The sequence below is a fragment of the Ambystoma mexicanum genome, chromosome 11 (assembly GCF_040938575.1).
Source record: "Ambystoma mexicanum isolate Mex_15411 chromosome 11, UKY_AmexF1_1, whole genome shotgun sequence".
In the NCBI taxonomy this organism is placed as follows: domain Eukaryota; kingdom Metazoa; phylum Chordata; class Amphibia; order Caudata; family Ambystomatidae; genus Ambystoma; species Ambystoma mexicanum.
Window position 1 is genome coordinate 311,558,135 of NC_090934.1, and position 20,567 is coordinate 311,578,701.

Here is a 20,567-nt window from a genome sequence, read left to right on the forward strand (position 1 = left end):
CGTAGGTAGCAGGAAGAAGGGACCACAGAACTGCAAAGATGAGGAGGGGCACTGGGAGAGGTCCATTGGGTGGGGAGGGAGAAGGCTGGGATGTGGATGCCAGGGGGAGGCTATTGGAAACAGGGGGCGGTCAAAGGAGACAATTGAGTAGTGGCTGCCATGAGACGGAGTTACAAGGGTGTGTCCCATACATGTCCAGGGAGATTGGGGATTAGGCGAGGGGGTCAAGTATACGATTGGAATTTCCCCACCTCCTGTTTTAGAGGGCAGCAGGCAGCTGAAATGTCTTGCAGCAGGAAAGCCCAATTTTGTAAATGATTGAGACTCTGTCACTATGTCTTTCCCAAATGTTACTTGGGGAACTCTTAATACTCGGGTGGAGGCACACTAGGTATACACTCCGGGGTTTCTGAAACATCAATTCACTCACCATTAGCTTGTGTCACATGTAGACAGGATTATAATTATTAGCGTATGTCACATCTAGACATGATTGTGAATATTGGCTTGCGTCACATCTAGACAGGAAGGCGAATATGGGCTTTTGACACATCTAGACAGAAATATGAATATTAGCATGTGACACATTTAGACCGGAATGTGAACATCTAGCTTGCAAAACACCTAGATAGTAATGTCTATAACCAACCCTACTAATAAAACATGAATCCCTTTGCATACACCTCTGAAACTCTGAACTAAACACAACCATACCTTCATAGCACAACAAACCGCACGCACTGCACCACACCATGACAACGAAACAAACCGCACATAGCCCTGCACAACAGCACATGAATGCTACCTGCACAACAGCACATGAATGCTACCATCCAAAAAATACACCTACGCTCAGCAAACGGTGCAAACCGAACTGAAGCTGCCAACAGCTCATCACAGCTTTTACTCTTTATCCCACTATATCCTACCAACTTAATCTACCCCCTTGCCTTTCAGAGCCGCCAGGGGACCACTCCAAACTCTTTAACGTTAACATAATTGGAAACAACGTCTGGCCCCTCTCCAGTACCGGGGGGCAGCGCCATAGCATGCTTGTTACCATCTAGGGATCACACACAGAAATCAAGAGATGGTTATATATGTTGCAGTGAATTGTGCTCCGACAGAGGAAATTAAAGTCCAAAATCCTCTGCTGCAGAAGTTTCAGTCTTAATATGAGATCAGTGTCACAAATCGCTGATGATCTGCAATCTGTTTGGCAAAGCACTACTAAAAGCAAAATGGCCTAACAGAATGAAAAAAGCAAGGTGTAAGTGCAGTGACCAGAGGAAGAAAATAAACTATCTTCCTATTACACAGCTGTTTTCTTTCAAGAAAATCTATATTTTGTTGCTGCCACCCTGAAAAACTTTAGAATTATGTCGCAAAAATGCAGTAAATCGTAGCTCATTAAGATGCACAAAAAGGCCAAATAAAAGATGAAAGGTGCCTGCAACATACGGCCTGATTCATGGAAGTGTTTTATAATGGCGCAATGACATCGGAAAACGTTCTGTGAATAAGGCCCATAGTATTGGCAAGTCGAATCTGAAACCTGTTCAACATTTGAAACCAAGCTGAATCTGCAATTGTTAGCAAGCTACCAGATCACGTTCCTTCAGGAGATTACCTCAATGTGCAGCGCAATTGTGTTCCACTGATTCAAAAAGTGCATAAGGAGGTTATTTTGTAAGCTCACGATTTAAGTGTTTCAAGCATCTCAAAGTTGAATTAAAGCTGCAGTGTGGGATCCAGCTGTTCTCGACCCTTGATATTTTAGAATGCTGTCATTTCTACTGGATGTAAATTACCAATTGACCACCTCCCCCATGTGGCACCTGTTTCGGGTGCTGCATCATGGGTGGTGTCGAAGGAAAATGGATCTCTTGAATGTACTGTGCATACATTGATTCTAGGGGGCGCACACGTTTCTGATGGGACGTCCTTCATTTCATGCAGTGGAATGTTCCTGCCCACAGTTGGTCTGTCATGTGTAGACTAGAAATATTAATTTTGTCCCCTAAAGAACTGTTTGTAAATCCTGTGACTTTTCATTCAATTTCTCCTGAAATATCCATTTAAATATACACGGTATCTACCCATTAAATGTTGTGCAGTAGTACTCCCACCAACCTCCCCTCCCACCACCGGCCCGAGTGGTTTTTGATTCCCTCATTTCGATTGCTTGTACTAATGCGTAGCACACCATTTACCCTACACTAATTTACAAATCCACCACTCTTCTGTTCAAATTCATATTGGCCCATCAGTGCGACCCTTGACGGGTGCTTTTTGAATCCACACTGGCCCACTGTTTGAGTTTTGACACCCTAGTAAAATTTAATTGTTTATTTATAACACGCTTAATACCCAGAAGTTTCTAAGCGCGGACCCGGGGATCAAACCTGTGTTGCTCTGTGTCTTGCTTCCAAGACGAGCTGGTGTCCCTGAGCGATCCTCCCGAGGCCCGTCTAATTCTCGATGTGGATGTTGGCGAATGTTTGCAGTGAAAGCGGCTATTCTAATTAATTTTTTTGTTCTTTCACAGCCCTCTTGTTCTTCACGGTTCTCCTGTATGCTGCGACCATTGCTGCAGTTGTGTTGCTTTATATTTATTACACAAAGTCAGACGATTGCACCGCCAACAAGGTCTTCATCAGCCTGAACCTCATCTTCTGCGTTATCGTGTCTATTATAGCCATCCTGCCCAAGGTCCAAGTAAGTAAATAAGATTTCCATGGTGGCAGACACTCATGCAATGATCCATTCTGGGCTCAATAGGTCAGGTCTTAGCCCGTTTTGGACCAGTTGTGTTTCTGGAGTAGTAAAGCAAAAGTTGTCTCCAATATGTAGTTATGGTGAAAGTTAATTTTCATTATGAGGACAAGGATTTTGAGTTGGGCACCTTTTGTGTGCTCTTCAGCAGGTGCTTTTGACGGATGTTGAATAATTTTAGTTGATTAAAGTGTTGCTAGAGGTAATTGCAAAAATGAGTGGGTGGCGGGGGGGTGCACTAGTCGTGGGGGAATTCCTTTGAGATGCTTATCCATTTTCGGAATGTATCCAGCACAGCTTGCTGTTATGCGACTGACTCGGCTTAGGTTGGAGAACTTTGAAGGCTTTTTGGCATATCGGGTAAATCTCCTCGTATCACTATAGAAAGGTTCACTGGAGATTGACCTGCAGATTTCCCTTTATCGCTGTAGAGCATTCTGGCAGAGAAAGTAGTTTATAAGGTTGGGTTACTTCCTGTAATCCAGATGTCCACGATTTGTGATGCTGTAAGAGCTCGTCCTTACTGAGGACTCACTTACATCACCATAAAATGTCAAAGCAGGAGTATATCCCAAACACAAGAAATATTGTCTTGTAAAAGGAGTCCTCGTCTGCTAATTATACAGTTTGTGGAAGGGTAAAATCCGGGAACACCACTTAATTTTTTTATATACCTTAAGGGATGTAATGGGAAATTGCTGAGAGCTGAAATACTGGTATCCTATTTTACTGTGACCCAATGTGTGATTGAAAGCCTAGATGAAAATCTCATTTTCTGTCTGTAATTATTCTTTGTTTTCATTTTTGCAGGAAGCTCAACCTCATTCTGGCCTGCTGCAGGCATCGGTGATCTCCCTCTACACTATGTATGTCACCTGGTCAGCAATGGCTAATGTTCCAGGTGGGCGTACTTCCTTGATTGGTTGAGGTGCCCCTTGTTCGGTGTAAATTGTAAACTGGTGCCATTGTTTCTAAATGTGTACGTGTAGTCTGCATAGACAGCTGGTGTCTTCATGCTCTTACTTTTGTGTTGTGCATTGCCCAAGTACTCTGATATCGCTTCCCTCTCAATTATGAGGTTGGGATTAACCCCACACCACCCATTGTGTTCTGGGGTGCCAGAATATTGGAAACCACTGTTTTTTGTGTACAACTGAGGTCGTTGTTGTTTTGTTCGCCCTGTCCTACTTCTGGTAATGGTTGCTTGGATACCAGTGCTGCTGTCTGTAAGTATGAGACTGTGCCTTCAGTCATGGCGGGGATGCCCACATTGATCAGTGCCTTGTTTTGAGACTTAAGCCAATAAGCAGCAGTGCACAGTAAACTTCTCCAGCATGGGGTCTGGCATGGATTCACATGCTCATGAATATTCCCCGTCGTCAGGCCGGGAATCCTCGGTATAGAAAAAATCAGTATCAGTTTCGTTTCTGATCTGTCTTTCTCAGTAGTAACCAATCACTGGTCTCTGGGTCATACTGTCCCCAGCCAATGACTGCCCTCTCCCTAAGCCCCTCCCCTGGCAGCTATCCTCAGATTTTTACCGCACGTTCAAGTGTTGGGAGTCCTCGTGCTTAGCTCTCGAGCTTTTGCTGCATTTTTGCACTTTTTTCAGGAGATTTTCTCATTTTTTCGGTTAAAAGAGCCTCAAGCTCCACCGTTTCTACTTCCGATCAACGGGGATCCGTTTCGGAGTTTTCTACGCCCCTCAAGGGTGAAGATTTCGTCGAGTTACGCTTTTGGAGGATTCCAGAAGTTCCGAGGCCTACCCCGGACATGGCCCAGGAGAAAGGGAGCTTGACGCCTGGGAAGCTATTCAGGACCTGCCCTGGGTGCCAGCTTCAGAACGTTTTCAAAGAGGACGAGCATTCGTTATGCCTCTACTGTCTCCATGAGGACAAGACGCACAAGGAAAAGGACTGCGCGTTTTGTGGAAACATGTCGGAGCGGACCATGAAGGGTCGCCACCTCCGTCTCGCCAACTGGCTGGAAGGTAAGAGCCCGCCAGGCGAGAAGAAGAAGTCCGAGCGGTCTTCTAAGTCCTGTGAGGGTGCTCCGGCGACGGGGGCCCAACAAAAGGCTAAGCTCCGCGGGCACCGGGAGCGCCGAACGGTCGGGCTCCTTGGCTGCCAGGCAGGGCGCACCCTCCCCGGCGCCATCGACCACGAGCCAACGCTCTGGCTCGGGTAAGAGGAAGTCCGAGAACCCGGCGAAGCTTCTGGAGAGGCCCCGGTTGATCTCGAAGACTCCGGCAGAGGGGGAGCGAAGCTCGGACCCTCCCCCGGAGGTGAAGGCCCCGGGCGTACAGAAGGTGACGTTGGCCGTGATTCACCCTGCTAGGACCTCGATTGAGGATGTTGCTGCGGCCCTGGCTCAGCCTGTGGAGGCTACACCAGTGGAGGCGCCCTCAGGTACCAGAGTCTCCCTGCCACCGCGGAGGGAGTCGTCTTTCAGGCCCATCGAGAAGACCCCCACAAAGTCCTTGGAAAAAGGGTGGCAGGGGGTGGTGGCCGTCGTGGATACGGACACGACCTCTGAAGAGGAGCTCATCCAAGTCGTGGAGGAGACACAGCCCATCGGGAGGGATCCCGATGAGGTCGACGGTGACGCAGACGAGGCTCCTCAAGAGCCCTCGCGCCCGTCGTTTCCGGCGCCGCAGGACACCTCAGTGGCCATTTTGTCAGCCATCCAGTCCTTATGCTCGGAGATGAGGACTAGGTTGCCCCTTCCCCCGACGGAGGAGCCTGAGCCAGACCCGACGGAGGATCCGGAGCCAGGACCTTCGGGGAGCCCACCGCCTAAGAGGAGGAGGACGCATCCTAGGCCTCCTCTCCCGCCTCTGCGGCCTTCTCTGCCTTCCTCCCGGTCCACTACCCATGGGGATGATACAGGCATGGACACGACTACGACGGGTACGGATGACGACGGAGGCGACGACGGGACGTGTCCCCCGTCACTCCCTGCCCGGGCGTCCCCGCCCGACGAGATTGGATCCTTCCATGCAATGATCTCCAGGGCATCCGAGCTCTTCCAGCTCTGCCCCGAGGAAAAGGAGGGGTTCCTTTACCAGCGGCGTGAGGCTAAAAGGAAGACGGTCCTCGCTGTACCGCTTCTTGATGACATCTGGGATGAGGGGCTCGCCCTCCTCAAGAACCCTGCCACGGCTCCTGCGAAGAGGGACCGGTACGAGAAGAAGTACCGGGTCTCCGACGCTGCCCCCTTGTGCCTTAGAGTGCAACCTACCCCGGACTCGGTCGTCTCGGCGGCGGCCAAGAAGAAAGCGGGGGGGGCATCTGCCTCGACTTCAACCTCCCCTCCGGACGGCGAGGGTAGGAAACTGGATGCGATGGGACGACGGGTCATCTCATCTGCAGCGACGACCATCAAGGCGGCCAACGCCCTGGCCATCGTAGCCCGCTACGACAGGGAGTTGTGGTTTAAGATCACCCCTATGTTGGACTTCCTTCCGGATGCCAAGAGGGCTGAGGCCCTGGAAATCTTGCAGGAAGGTGAGATTGCCTTGGACCACGCCATTACGGTGGCTACGGGCATCGCCGACACCGGTTTCCGTCAGTTGGGCAACGGCGTTTGCCTGAGACGACGAGGATGGCTCAGGGCGACGGATTTCCGCCAGGACGTTCAGACCAAGGTTTTGGACATGACCTACGATGGGAACCACCTTTTTGGCAAGGCGGTTGATGAATCCCTTCAGGCGATCAAGACTGACACAGAGACGGCCCGTGCACTGGGGGTGCTCCAACAGCGACGGCCGTCCGTTCGGAGCTCCGGAGGCAGACAGGGTGCCTCCAAGGGAGCTGGCAGCAGCTCCTCTACTTACCGTCAAGCGGCAAGGTCTTCGTCGCAGGAGGCCTACAGGGGACGCGGCAAGTCAGGTGGATCCTGCCGTCGTCGCCAAGGTGGTCAAGGAGGCAAAGCGGCCTCCAAGCAGGATTGAACCGTCCGTCGGGTCGGGCCCCCGCCGAAGCACCCCGGTGGGAGGCCGGCTGACTAAGTTCGTCGGCGTGTGGGAGTCCATCTCCACCGACCGTGGGTGCTGGACGCCCTGGCCCTGGGACACGCCCTTGAGTTCCAGAAGAGGTGCCCCCGCATTCCTCCCGTGGCCAGGAAGGAAAATCACGTCCCTCAACTGCTGTTGGAAGTACGGGCGATGCTCAGGAAAGGTGCCATTGAGCTCGTCCCGAAGAGGCTTCGGGGCTCTGGAGTTTACTCAAGATACTTCCTCGTGAGGAAGAAGACAGGAGGATGGCGTCCCATCCTGGACCTGCGACGACTAAACAAATACATCAAGGCACAGATGTTCTGGATGATCACCCTCCAGCATGTGCTGGGACAGCTAGAGGAGGGCGATATCCTGTCGTCGTTGGATTTGGAGGATGCTTACTTCCACATCCCTATTCTAAAGAGGCACCGAAAGTTCCTCCGGTTCGTGGTCAAAGGGCGGCACTACCAGTTCAAGGCCCTCCCGTTCGGATTAAAATCGGCGCCCAGGGTGTTCACCAAGTGCCTAGCACCGGTGGCGGCGCGGCTGCGCCTGCAGGGGATCCACGTCTACCCCTACCTGGACGACTGGCTCATATGGGCAAGGACAAGGGAGCTCGCCGTGGAACGCACACATTACAAAGTCCATCCAGCTGCTCACGGACCTGGGGTTCTCCAACTTTCCAAAATCCCACCTGGTCCCGTCGCAAGTCGCCCTATTTCTGGGAGCATAGCTCGACAGTGTCGCGGTGGGCCTCGCCGTCGGAGGAAAGGATAAGGACCATCCTAGGAAAGGTGCAACGTCTACTGGCCACGGACGTGGCCAAAGTGAGGTCTATCAAGTCCCTCCTCGGAATGATGTCCTCCTGCATTTATCTGGTGCCCCATTGCAGACTTCGGATGCGGCCCTTGCAAGAATTCCTCGACGCCCACTGGATCCAGACGACGGGCAGCTTCGAGGACAGGATCTCACTCGACGAAACGTTCCGTCAGGCGATACGATGGTGGGGTGTCCGCGCTCATCCGACAGCGGGAACAGGCTTCCTAGCCCCAGCCCACCAGGTGACGACGGATGCCTCCCTGGGAGGTTGGGGAGCGCACACCAGGGGCCTCCACGCGAGAGGCCTTTGGTGCTTGGAGGAGAAGACTCTCCACATCAACATCTTGGAGCTCTGCGCAGTGTTCTGGGCCCTCAGGTCCTTCCTTCCGTCCCTCAAGGGCAAGGTGGTGAGGATCTTCACCGACAACACCACCACAATGTTATACATTTGGAAGCAGGGCGGAACCAGATCCCCTGCCCTGTCCAAGGAAGCCCAGGATCTGTGGCATTGGACCATCGCACAAGGGCTGTTTCTGGTACCCTTTCATCTGGCAGGGATAAAAAACACCATCGCCGACTCACTCAGCAGGGAGCTGCGCTCGTGCCACGAGTGCGAACTGCGCCAGGATAAAGTGGACCGACTCTTCCGACGATGGGGCAAACCCCAGATCAATCTCTTCGCGACGGCGGCAAACTCAAAGTGCCGGAGGTTCACCAGCAGGTTTCCCCAACTGAGGAGCATGGGCGATGCTTTCTCGTTCCCCTGGGACGGCCTGTTCCTTTATGCATTCCCGCTGTTGCCGTTGCTACTCCGGCTCGTCAACCAGCTCAAGAGGTCCCGGTGCAGGATGATCCTCGTCGCACCGGCGTGGCCGAGGCAGATCTGGTTCCCGGACCTTCTGGACTTGTCAGCGTCCACACCAGTCAAGCTACCTACGGACGCGGATCTTCTCTCCAGAGAAGGAGGTGCCATTCTTCATCACGAACCAGAGTCGCTGAACTTGCAGGCCTGGCTCCTGCAGCACTAGAGTTTGGAGGATACGACATCCCGGCCGACTGCAGAGAGGTTCTTGCAAAGGCCAGGGCATCCTCAACTCTCAAGTGCTACGGACACAAATGGAAGAGGTTCTCTGTCTGGTGCCGAGCACAGAAGATTAACCCTCTGTGGATTACGGCCCCTCAAGTATTGCCGTACCTACTGTCTTTGGCCAAGTCTGGCCTATCTCACGCCTCCATCAAGGTACATCTGTCTACCGTCTCACGTTACGCCAGAACTACAGGACGGGCGTCCTTGTGGTCTCATCGTCTGGTGAAGGAATTTATGAAAGGACTGTCGGATCATTCCCGCCGGTGAATGCCCCTGCCCCGGCGTGGGAGCTCAACGTGGTATTAACAAGGCTCATGGGGTGGGGGGCCCCATTCGAGCCTATGCATTCAGTGCCGTTGAAGTTTCTGTCGTGGAAGACAGCATTCCTCGTGGCCATCACCTCTACACGACGAGTGGGAGAGATCCAGGCCCTGTCTTGCAAGCCTCCATACTTGACTTTTCACGACACGAGGGTGGTGCTGAGGACGCACCCTTCCTTCATGCCCAAGGTGCGGTCGGACTTCCACCTCAATGAGCCCTTGGTGTTGCCAGTTTTCTTCCCGTCGCCTTCGTCGCCGGCTGAGAGGACTCTGCACTCGCTAGATGTGGCTAGAGCGCTGAAGTTCTACGTGGACCGCACGAAGAGTTTCCGGAAGACATCACAGCTGTTTGTGAACTTTGGACCTGTGAATCAAGGGAAGGCTCTCTCGAAGACTTCCATTTCCAGATGGCTCTCCGGCTGCATCATGCACTGTCACCGTTTGGCAAACCGACCGCTGCCCGGCCGTCCGAGAGCCCATTCAACCGGAGCGATCGCTGCTACTACGGCGTTCCTGTCTGGTGTGCCCCTGCTCGACATCTGCAGGGCTGCTACGTGGAGGTCGACGCACACCTTCACGAGATTCTACTGTGTCGACCGGGATTCCAGGGAGGAGTCCAGAGTCGGCCAGGCAGTGCTGCGCAACCTGTTCGCCTAAGGTGAGCCTGGTGAGGAGGTAAGAGTTGCTTAATGTTGAGTTGTTGTATTGCTTGATATTGAGCCTTGTGCCACCTCCTGTGGTTGTGCATGTGTATACTGCTATGTATTCTTATATTCATGAGCATGTGAATCCATGCCAGACCCAATGCTGGAGAAGGAACAAGTTACTTACCTGTAACTGTTGTTCTCCAGCATGGGTCTGGCATGGATTCACATGCGAACCCTCCTGCCTACCCCTCTGCGGCTCTTCACTTGGTCATACTGCCACTTCACGTGCTACCAAATCTGAGGATGGCTGCCAGGGGAGGGGCTTAGGGAGAGGGCAGTCATTGGCTGGGGGCAGTATGACCCAGAGACCAGTGATTGGTTACTATTAAGAAAGACAGATCAGAAACAAAACTGATACTGATTTTTTTCTATACCGAGGATTCCCGGCCTGACGACAGGGAATATTCATGAGCATGTGAATCCATGCTGGAGAACAGTTACAGGTAAGTAACTTGTTCCATATGTACCACTGATTTTGTCACCGACACTTAAAATGTGGAATACAGGACAGGGCTTTGGACAGAGTGGTGTGTTGCATGCTGGGTGATTTACACTGTATGTAAAGTAAACCCGTAGCAACTGACCGGCTTCCATGCCCCTACTAACTTATGATCACAAGCCTTTCACAGCTGACTGAAACCCATCTCTTCCATTCCCACGCTTAGCCTGGCAACCACTCCTGTTCGGAACTCTTAGAATGAGCCACAGACTAAATCAATTGGCACTCGAATAAGGGAGTACCATGATGCCTGAGCCTGGTATACCGTGTACATACTAAGCACCCAGCAGCACCTGAAATGCCCCAGTCGTAGCCACAGCCTGGATACCCTTACCAGTGTTACCAAAGGAGAACATGATGCTCCCGAACCCAGGTTCCGAAAAGGAGATGCCCAACTGTCAAAATCTTATCAGTTACTCAGTTGTCATTGGTTCCTTTTCCTATTGTCCAACAGGCTGCAGCTGCACCTCTAGTTTGAGCCCAAGAGACTTAGAAATATTTCCATAGCATTCTCATTAGGATCATAACTTGAGAAAGCCGGTTTTGGCAATACGTACCTATAGTCATCTCACTGCTGGTAAATATGCCACTAATTATACTCTAGAGGTTTGCTTATTGGGGCTACACCCGAAGAAGTAAAAGGAGGGGGGAAGCAAAAGACCAGGAGCGTACTCTTGCTTATTCTATTTCACATCAAAACAGCGAACAGATTTACTATTCCTCTTTTTTTCGCATGAGTAATGGGTGAGCCCATAAAGTGGTAGAGCTGATTGTCTTAAAGCCAAGACCAGGAGTGAGGAGAAGACATCGGAGACGAGCGAGATGAAAGGGGCCCTTAAGGGAAGGCTGTTTGAAGCCTTAATAATGTGGGTGAAAGTAATATGCCTGAGTTTGTTGAGTAACGGCCAAAATAAGGGGTTGAACGATATCAAAGAGTGTACATTTGCACCAGCCTGAGGAGGAAGGTCTTGCCAATGGAAGAATTGGTTGGGACTGTGACGTTACCCTATTAAACCAACTGCCCTACCCTGTTTGGAATAGCTAAAGGGAACATTTTGAGGTCGAAGTGTCCATCCAGGATGGCCAACATGTGTCCTATACGACATCAGCCGCCTGGGACACTCCTTGCTTAAAACTCAGACTTTTATAAAATTTCTTCAATAACAAAAGTAATAGTATGAGGGGCTGGGCAGTGCCAGGGATTAGGTGCCCAGAAAGCCGGACTTAAGGGCTCTGAACTAAGCAGGGACTTTGAAGGAGTGTTAACTATCACCCAATCATGATATGGCATTTATAACGCGCCTATACACAAGTGTTTCAAGGCGCGACGAGGCAAGGGAGGGGGAACATAGGGAAGACGAAGACAACAATCTTACTAGGCCAAGTGACATTGAGATCGCCCAAGTGTATGGGGCGGGAAGAGTGCGGGGCCAGGGGTGAGGGGGCAATGCAATACATAGGATCAACAGTAAAGAATAATTAAAATAAATAAGACAATAGGTAAAAGTGCAGCCAGCTTGTGGCAAGTGCAGGGGCAAGTGCAGACATCAAGTGTCAAGAGCTTGGGGGGTCTGTAGGGATACAGGAACAGCCCCCAAGTGCAGGGGTTTTGTCGGCAGGCTGTGCAGCTGGCGGGGGGACCTGGGCCTGAGATTAGAGGGTAGCCAGGTGACCAGTGCAGTTTCACTCAGGAGTTCATCAGGGGAGAGGAGGAGAGAAAGCAAAGAGGAAGGTCTTGAGGTGCTTCCGGAACTGGAGATGGTTCTCCTCAAGTTTCAGGGAGGCTGTTCCAGAGGAAGACCCCGGCCGAAGGAAATCTACTACCAACTCGTTGCTTGGAGAAGCGACTGACCCTGAGGGTGTTGGAGGCGGATGAGCGAAGAGCTCGAGAAGGAAGATATTTAGGAAGAGGGAGTTGGAGCCCCAGACAGAGGGTTTTGAACATGATCCTTGCATCCACTGGGAGCCAGTGCAGAGATTTCAGTCCTTGAGATACGATCCCGGAGCTTGAGGACAAGGACACCTCTCCCTGTTCTGGATGAGTTGCAGAGGGCGGAGAGTAGAAGCAGGCAGATTTAGAAGGAGGCTGTTGCAATAGTCCAGCCTAGAGAGAACCAGAGCTCTGGAGACAGTTTCTGGGGGAAGGAGAAGAAAGGAAGAATACCTCTGAGGAGGTGCAGTTGGTAGTGTGACTTCATAGAGATGCCAGAGATGTGAGGAGAGATGGAGAGAGTGGAGTCGAAGATGACACCAAGGTTTTTAGCCTCACAGGTGGGAGAAGGAAGGGGGCCAAGAGAGGCTGGCCAGAGAGCGAAAGGAAAGGAGGGAGCAGGTGTACCGACAAGGAGAATCTCAGTCTTACTGGCATTAAGGCAGAGATTGTTGGCGTCACCACTCCTAGATAGCGGACATACAGTCAGAGATGAGAGAAGGAGAAAAGGTGGCGGAAGGGAGCCTGAAAATGAGCAGAGTGTCATCCGCATAGCACTGAAAGCTTGAGTAGAGAGTGGCAATGCGGTGGGCAAGAACACCACAGGTAGAGATGCAGATTGAGGAGAGGAAGGACCCAAGTTGGACCTGGGAGGGTCGATCGGAGAGGAAAGAGGTCAGCCGACCATGACACCCAGGTTAACACAGACGGTTGAGCAGTAGAAGAGATAAACTAAGATGAGGACACAGGGGTTATTGGGGTCCAGGTTGGAGAGCATGTCTTCACGGATGTTCAGGCAAGCAGTTTCTGTGCTTCTGGCAGCTTTGAAGCCAGACTGATGGTCATGGAGGCAACCAACCAATTCAGTGTGAAGATTAAGCTGGGAGATGTCCAGCTTTTCCAGTTTGCCCAGGAAAGGAGTGATGGCGATTGGGCAGTAGTTAGCAGGGCAGGAGGGGTTTTTAAGAGGGTGCACAAGGGAGAGCTTCAGGGGGGAACGGAAGACTCCAGTGGCGAAGGAGTGGTTGCAGAAGTCAGCCAAAGCAGGAGCCAAGGGTCAATGTGGTCCTTGATGGTTTTGGAGGAACAGCGGAGAGCCTGTTTTGACAAGACTTTCATAGATCGTACTGGTCTAGAAACTTTGTCTGGTGAGAAAAGGGGAAAGGCAGAGAAGGGGGAGGGGAGGAGAGGTGGCCAGAGAAGGGCCAGTGGAGTACAGGGAGGAGGAGGAGGAGGAGGAGGAGGAGGAGAGGAAGAGAGAGAGGAAAGATGAAATGAGAAGCCAGGGCCGTGCAGAGGGCCTGGGAGGGGACAGGAGAGGTAGAGACTGAAGCAGGATTGGCCAGCTCCTTGCAGATTTTAGAGTTTGGCCGAGTTGTTGGATGCCGCAGGGACGCAGGCTTGGATGAGGGCTCTCTTCTTGGTATGAACACAGAGCCAGTATTGCCTTTGGAGCAGGCGGCAGGTCAGTTTGTCAGAGGATGTACAGGAAGCACGCCATTTCCTCTGAGCCACCCTGCACTTGTGTTTAAGGGTGACGAGGTCTGAGTCGTACCAGGAGTTGCACTTAGCTTTGGGCTTCAAGCGGATTCTCATGACAGGGTAAGAACATCAAGAGGATCGGATATAGCAGAGTGGAGCATGGAAAGGGCTGTGTTCGGGTGTGAGTCAGCTGAAGGAGGAGAGGGCAGGGGGTGAGAAAGCCTCAACTGAAAGATGTTTCATGGGTCGGATAACCGAGAAGGTAGGTGGCAGTGCTGGACTTGTCTTGGACTGAGGGGTGGAGAGAGCGAGCTTGGAGGAAAGGAGAAAGTGATAACTCCAGGAGAGAGAAGTGGTGAGATGGATAGAAAGGGGAAGGTCTTTAGGGATCAGAACATCCAGAGTGTGCCCTGCAGAGTGAGGAGGGCCGGACGGGAGGATCAAGAATTAAACAGAGTTGCAGAGGTGGCAAAAGAGTGCAGAGGAACGACAGGAAGCATCCAGGTGGATGTTAGTCTCCAAGGAGGGGGAGAGTGGTCGAGATCAGGAGTGAAGAGGAGAGGTCTGCCCACTCGGAGAGGAGGGAGGATTGCTGACTAGGTGGCCGATAGATGGTAGACGCAGTGAAGGAATGGCTAGGAGAGCGAGCCTGCAGATGAATCATTTGAAGGAGTAGGCCTGCGTAGGAATAACGAAGGCAGGAATCCACTCCGGGACGATTAGGGCTACACCCCCTCCGGAACAATTGGACCTGGGCGCTGAGAGGATCTTGTAGCCGTCAGGGAGGAGTGTCAAAGCTTGTGGCAGAGCTAGCCGTGAATCATGTCTCAGTGAGACCAACCACATCGAAGTCAAGTTCTCTGAGGAAGCGGCCGATGTCAAAGGAGTGTTTGACAGCTGAGCGAGAGTTGAGAGTAGCAATATGGAGAAGGTTGCTGTGGTTGCTGTACTTGAAAGACTTCCGTGGAGGGGTACAAATCAGAGGTACGCCCTGCAGAGGTGTAGAAGAAGCCTGAGGGAGGAGAGTGCAAGGTAGCCAAGCAGGAGACTGCAGGGGGAGGTAAGTAAGCCGTGGAGGGAAGAGAGGGAACAGCAGAGAAAGGAAATTTAATAAGGCGCTGGAAGCGTCTTTCAAAGAGAAGGTTAGCCTGAGGGTCTTGGACCAAGACGATACCTTCAGTTAAACATTAATGATGACTTTAGAAGGAGGACAGGAGGGCCTCAAACCGGGTGCCACCATTAATGGGAGAAGAGAAAGGAGAAAGCACAGACACCATATGGAGAGTCCATGGGTCTGGCAAGGCAACGACAAAGAGGATGTCGGTGAGCGTTTGCCTGGAGGAAGCACTGGTATAGGTGTCCTTTTTAAACTTCTTCCTACCAGATTTAGTGAGGCGCTATAGAAGCATTTAGAAAAGATTGGAGAAACAGAGCATCATAGAGTAGGTAGGGAGAGGAGAGGAGAGGAGAGAAGAGGAAGGAGGTGGAAGGGGGAGGCGGGGAGAACACTAGGGAAGGATACAGGGAGGGGCGCAAGCAGACGAGAGAAAGAGACAAGACAATAGACAATTGAACAAGACGAAGGGAGCTCAGACAATAGCAGAAAAGTTTGCTAGATTAATGCTTTGCTAGGAAGGCAAAACCAGAGAACAGCACTACTTTCACAATTTAGTTTAAATACCGCAGAAAAACACACCTAGGTCTGAGAGTCCAGTAAGTGGGGGGGGGGAAGGCCTAGGTTTCACAATCCAATTTAAACACTTTCAAAAATGTCACAGTGCTATTGCAGCGTGGCACAGGCTAATGATCACAGTATTATTCTAGTGAAGGTAAGGTTGCTATGTGGCAGGATTATCAGGGTAGAGAGTTTGCTCTATTCCTCACCCGGGCCACTGATACCGTAATAGTCGCTGCTTTTTGACTGCTGGCCACTGGCTTCCCCTGCTGACACCTGTAGACACTAGCTGGAGCCGCCTCTGTTGGAGCTTCCCTTTGCCTGGGGGCCCTTAGCTGCAGGGGCTGCACAGGCAGAGGGCTGTACTGGGAAGGTCAGGGATGACCAACAAGCACACCAATCGGGAGGTGGGTGGGATCGGGAAAGGAGGAAATGGGTGCAGGAAGGGTAGGGAAGAGAGGGTGTTATCCAATAAGCAATTGCAGACTCAACAAGATACAGGGATGACCATAGACGCTGATGCTGGACCTTCAAGTTCACTGAGCACCAGTCATTGAATCTAGAATGTACTTGTTAGTCCGATAGAACAGAACTGGATGTAACGGCACAATGAGAAGATGTCATCCAATAAACACTTGCAGACGCAGAGATGACCATAGACCTGCAATCCCGTAGCCCAGTAAAGGTTTGGAATCGGACAACTCAACACTGATGACACTGCCAGGCAGGGAAAGCCACGCACAAGCCTGGTAATCAGAACTAACTCCACACTAGACTAAGAATGTCTCTCAGAGAATTAAGGCACCAAACCTCTAAAATGGATATGGTCACTTCAGCAGGCACTGGAAGGTAGTTGGAAACAAAGGTCTCCCTCCGATGCGCACAGACACAGATGCCAATATACTCTTTCCTCGCCACCAACAAAGAATAGAATGCAGCTATACCCCTTGATCAGTTCAGCCTAGCTGCACACATACTTATACACATCAACCGTCTTTAGAACACAGCTATACCCCACTAAAATCGGTCTAGCTGCACACAGAATGTAATACACAAGCTTCACCACCTCCAGAATGCAGATACTGAGGTCAATTCGGCCTTGCTGCACATATTCTACTGATCTCGCAACCACTGCACAATGCCTCACATTAGAAAGCAGCTGCACACCACGTAAACCTCACTGGCTGCTCACCTACTGAGTGCACCTATGCTCTAATTAGTACCCTACTCAACTATGGTGCCTGAGGGCATTCAACCCACAGTGCTTTGAGATCATACCAATGGTACAAAAGGCACTATACAAATGCCCAATAACATAACTCAACCAATACGACACCACATTCCAATCCAGCATCCTTTCTCCTTCCCCTGCTGGTGCCTTGGTCTGCCACCTTCTCCTCCGACCTCATCTGAACAATCCACAGTTACTGTATCCTGAGCAGCTCCCTCCCCGCCCCCCCCCAGCACACCCTACCAATCTGGCTGGTCATCTGGCCTTGGCACCCTTTCTTGTATGGGGCCACCGTGCTTCAACAATGGCGGCCTATGCTGCATAGTGTCAGAGTTCGTTAGGGGCCATTGTTTAGCTTCCCTTAAGGTAAATTGTGTTGGATTCTTAGGGGGCTGCATCTGTTTTGCAACTGTGTGAACCTTGGCTGAGATTTGGTGTGTGGCACCTGCAACAGCCGCACAGGTGCACCTCCTCTTTGCTTGGTTTTCTTTATCCTGGCAGTTTGTGTACATCTATCGATTAGGGCACAAAGCAGGCACATCAGAGCTCTGTCTTTTTCTGCTAGCGCTCTCTCTGGCCCTGGTCTGCGAATGTGTGGGGGCGCTGATGGGTTGCTGTCCTCTGGATGGTCTTCACTCGTGATTGCGACCTCTGGCATTTCTGCAGGAGAACTTGGCTAGCACTTTCGTTAAGAGGTATGAGATGTTAAAAATTGGTATTGCACATGTATAGACTGGCACCTGGGGAGGGGAACAGGAAGTTGGGCATCTCAACTTCTGCTGTCCCCCCCTTTGGGGTAGGACCTTTTCTGGATTCCTCCCTGGTTTTCCTCCCATCCCAGGTTGAGGGCGTTCCTATTCCGTTTTGACAAGTTCCTGGTACTGACTGTGGCAGGTGACCAGTTGAAGCATTGGTCCCATTAAAAGCACCTTCAGTTTGGATAAGTATTCTTTACACCAAAATACATTTCTTGTATGATTTTATTTGGGGGGGTGGGGGGTGGACCCTGCATCTTAATTGGAAGGATAGCTAAAGCGCAGCATGCTCCCCTTGGGAATAGGACATTACCTTGGGTCCCTGGCACCAGTTAGGTTGACTCAGCCTTTCACCCAGCCCGAACGCCACTCCCGGCAGGTCAATAAAGGAGTCTTTGTGATAGCGATTTTATATGAAAGACCAGTAGTAATATTGCATCTGTTAGTTTACACAGCACCAGATAGTGAGCGGAAAAAATGCTGTAGTTTTTTTTTGTGAATGATTCATATGCATACTTTTTGTCTGAGCAAAGGACCTTTCCAAGTCATTCAAGCTTTCAACTCAAAGCCTTGATGAACCGAATAGCGTCATCGTTTTGTTTTAATCATAGGCTACTTTCTTCATTACTAATGTCTTAAAGTTGCACAGTGGGGTTTTAAGAGATGTGCTGTCTTATCAATGTTGCAAAGGCAGATCGGTCAATGTGCAACTATGCTGTTTGAGAAGGTCGTGCACCGATTACTTGGTTTAGCCATCACTCTTGTGACGGAATATAGCAGTCATCCCCTAGTCGGAGGGCATACATGGCCCGTAATGGCCCGCCAGCCCGAGACTAGGCAGGCGGGCCGTTAATGGCCCTGTATGCACCCCTGACGATGCAGTGATAGCTATTCGCACCCCAGGCAAACTCCTTTTGGGAGGTGGGCTGCGTGTATTGCATGACGCTAATCTCTCGAATGGGCAGGGGGCTGGATGGTTGGCTGCCTAAAAGGGACTAACATTTCTATGGTGGCAGCTGCGGGTGGGAGGAGCAATGGGGACCGGAGCAGAAAGCTACAGTCCAGCAGGGAAGGGGTGGGGAAAGTCATTTTTGTTTTGGGGGGTAGAGGGGAAAGGTAAAGGGGCAACAGGTAGAGGTTCCCTGTTGCCGCCCCACAATCAAGATTTTGCCACCTGGGGAAGGGCCTTTAGTGGCTGGAAAGAACGGGCGGTATACAGTGCATTCTCGCCCCCTTTCATCCAGCCTTCTGATTTGGCAGAGTGGCCTTCCCCGGCTGCGTATAGTAGAGAACGCCCATCGAGTCCTGAATATTTTTTTAAGCGATTTTACTTGGTCATGCTTTCATGCTAACATTGAAATGTTCATAACATTGGAGAGCCCGTGGCATTTTCATCTGATGCACTTCCTTGGGTGGCACTGTTACAAATTAACGTTTACACAATGCCGACTAACACATTAAATCTTACTCTGAAAAATGTCATCCCTGGTGCTAGGATGTATACGTTTTGGCCGTGGCACAATTGGTCGCGGCCGAATTGACGCTGGTCAATTCGGCTACAAAGCCAATTTTGCAGCGGCCAAAATCGCCCTGTTCTAAAAATTAGAACATACTCCATTACCTATCGGACTGCATTTCCAGATCAGCCTGGTAACCTTAAATTATGAATGCTAGAAGAGCCTTCGCAGGTAGTCATATTGTGGAATTTCTACAATACACCATGCTTAATGTTTCTTCCATATAGTGATGAGGATTTATCCAAAAAAGGAAGCATGACACTTCAAAATGTGCCGCTGTATTTCTTGACAATTGTTAATTGGTTGCCACTTAGAATTGCTCAATTGCATTTTTGGTTGTAACAATTTTTTCCACTCTTTCAGACAAAATTTGCAATCCAACCCTTCTGGCTATAGCAGCAGCAAATCCCACCGCCTCTCCTGGGGGGCAAGCTGTACAGTGGTGGGATGCCCCCAGCATCGTGGGATTGGTCATTTTCATCCTGTGTACGCTATTTATCAGGTAAGCGCAGATCAAGGGATCATGTGGTGCTCTCCAGGGTGACCAAGTCTGACCCAGGAAGTTAGTCATGAGAGCTCCTTTCCACCTGTAAATCTAGAGCCACCTGTTCAGGTGGCAGCGCCTCCAGAGGCCACACGTGTAACGTGTAATGTGTAATGTGAATAGAATCCTACTTTCAGATGCTTCCTCCAGGGCTTTGTACACCTCGCATGGTGAATATGGGAGCTTGGATTCGGCTGTCCCTGTGGATTTCAGTGCTTAGAATCCTTCAGTTAATGTAGCTTCTCCCTTCTTCCCTTCATCTGGATTCCCTTTTTCTCATTTCTATTTTCTTTTTCTCCCTCCCTTCTTTAATTTCATTTCCAAATGTTAAATATTTAACTTGGTATCTTTTTGTTTTATGTGGACCTTGCTAATCTGATTACATGCACGTGTACATGAAGTGGGCATGGGCTGCCTTAGTGTTAATTGGTCTAGTGTGTTTTGACAACGAAGCACTGCTTGCTGATTCTTGTTTCAGGCTAAGTTTACAATAGCTCGGGTTCTGTAACCCGGTTGCAGTGGACTGACCGAGGCAATACAGTCTGAAGGCAAATTATAATTCCCAACTGGCACACGCCTCTCTGGTCCCGGGTAAATGTGGGTGAAAACTGAAGCTCATTATGATATTGCAATCTTTTGACAGATGACAACTTGTACTGGTAATAATTAAAAATAATACAGAAATCACTTTATGGTTTTCTAGCAGACTTTAGGACTCCTAATCCTTTTAAACTACGCAATTTAGGACTCCTAATCCTTTTTAAGTCAACTCATAGTCCTGACCAGTCTCGGGACTAAGTCCCAGTTAGCCGCTTACCTGACGTCTACACACACATAAACTGGTATGCGCCAGTGCTGTTACAGACTGGTTTCTTCTGTTTAAAAGCCGACTTTACATCTGGCAAAGCGCATGCGTTGTGACTCTGTGGGCGTTCTTCATCTCACTCTCCTCTTGCCTACTTTCAGCCTTCGCTCGTCCACTAATTCTCAGGTGAACCAGATAATGCAGACTGAGGAGAGCCCAGCCATGCTGGGAGGCGGAGACCCAGGCCCACAGGATGGAGTGCACCGCGCCTATGATAACGAAGAAGATGGCGTTTCCTACAGCTACACGTTCTTCCATGTCTGCCTGCTCCTTGCATCCCTGTACATAATGATGACCCTGACCAACTGGTACATGTAAGTATTGCCGCTTGTGAGGGGTTGAAATAAAGATTTGATGAACAGGA

General features: G+C 50.6%; 1 protein-coding gene across 1 annotated transcript in view; it reads left to right on the forward strand.

Annotated features, from left to right (window-relative positions):
* SERINC2 (serine incorporator 2) overlaps window positions 1-20,567 on the forward strand; it is a 308,632-nt gene that overhangs the window by 225,327 nt on the left and 62,738 nt on the right. Inside the window, exons 6-9 of the mRNA XM_069623045.1 lie at window positions 2,549-2,718; window positions 3,586-3,676; window positions 19,158-19,296; window positions 20,305-20,517. Coding sequence (XP_069479146.1) covers window positions 2,549-2,718; window positions 3,586-3,676; window positions 19,158-19,296; window positions 20,305-20,517 — 613 coding nt within the window. The remainder of the gene's footprint in view (window positions 1-2,548; window positions 2,719-3,585; window positions 3,677-19,157; window positions 19,297-20,304; window positions 20,518-20,567) is intronic.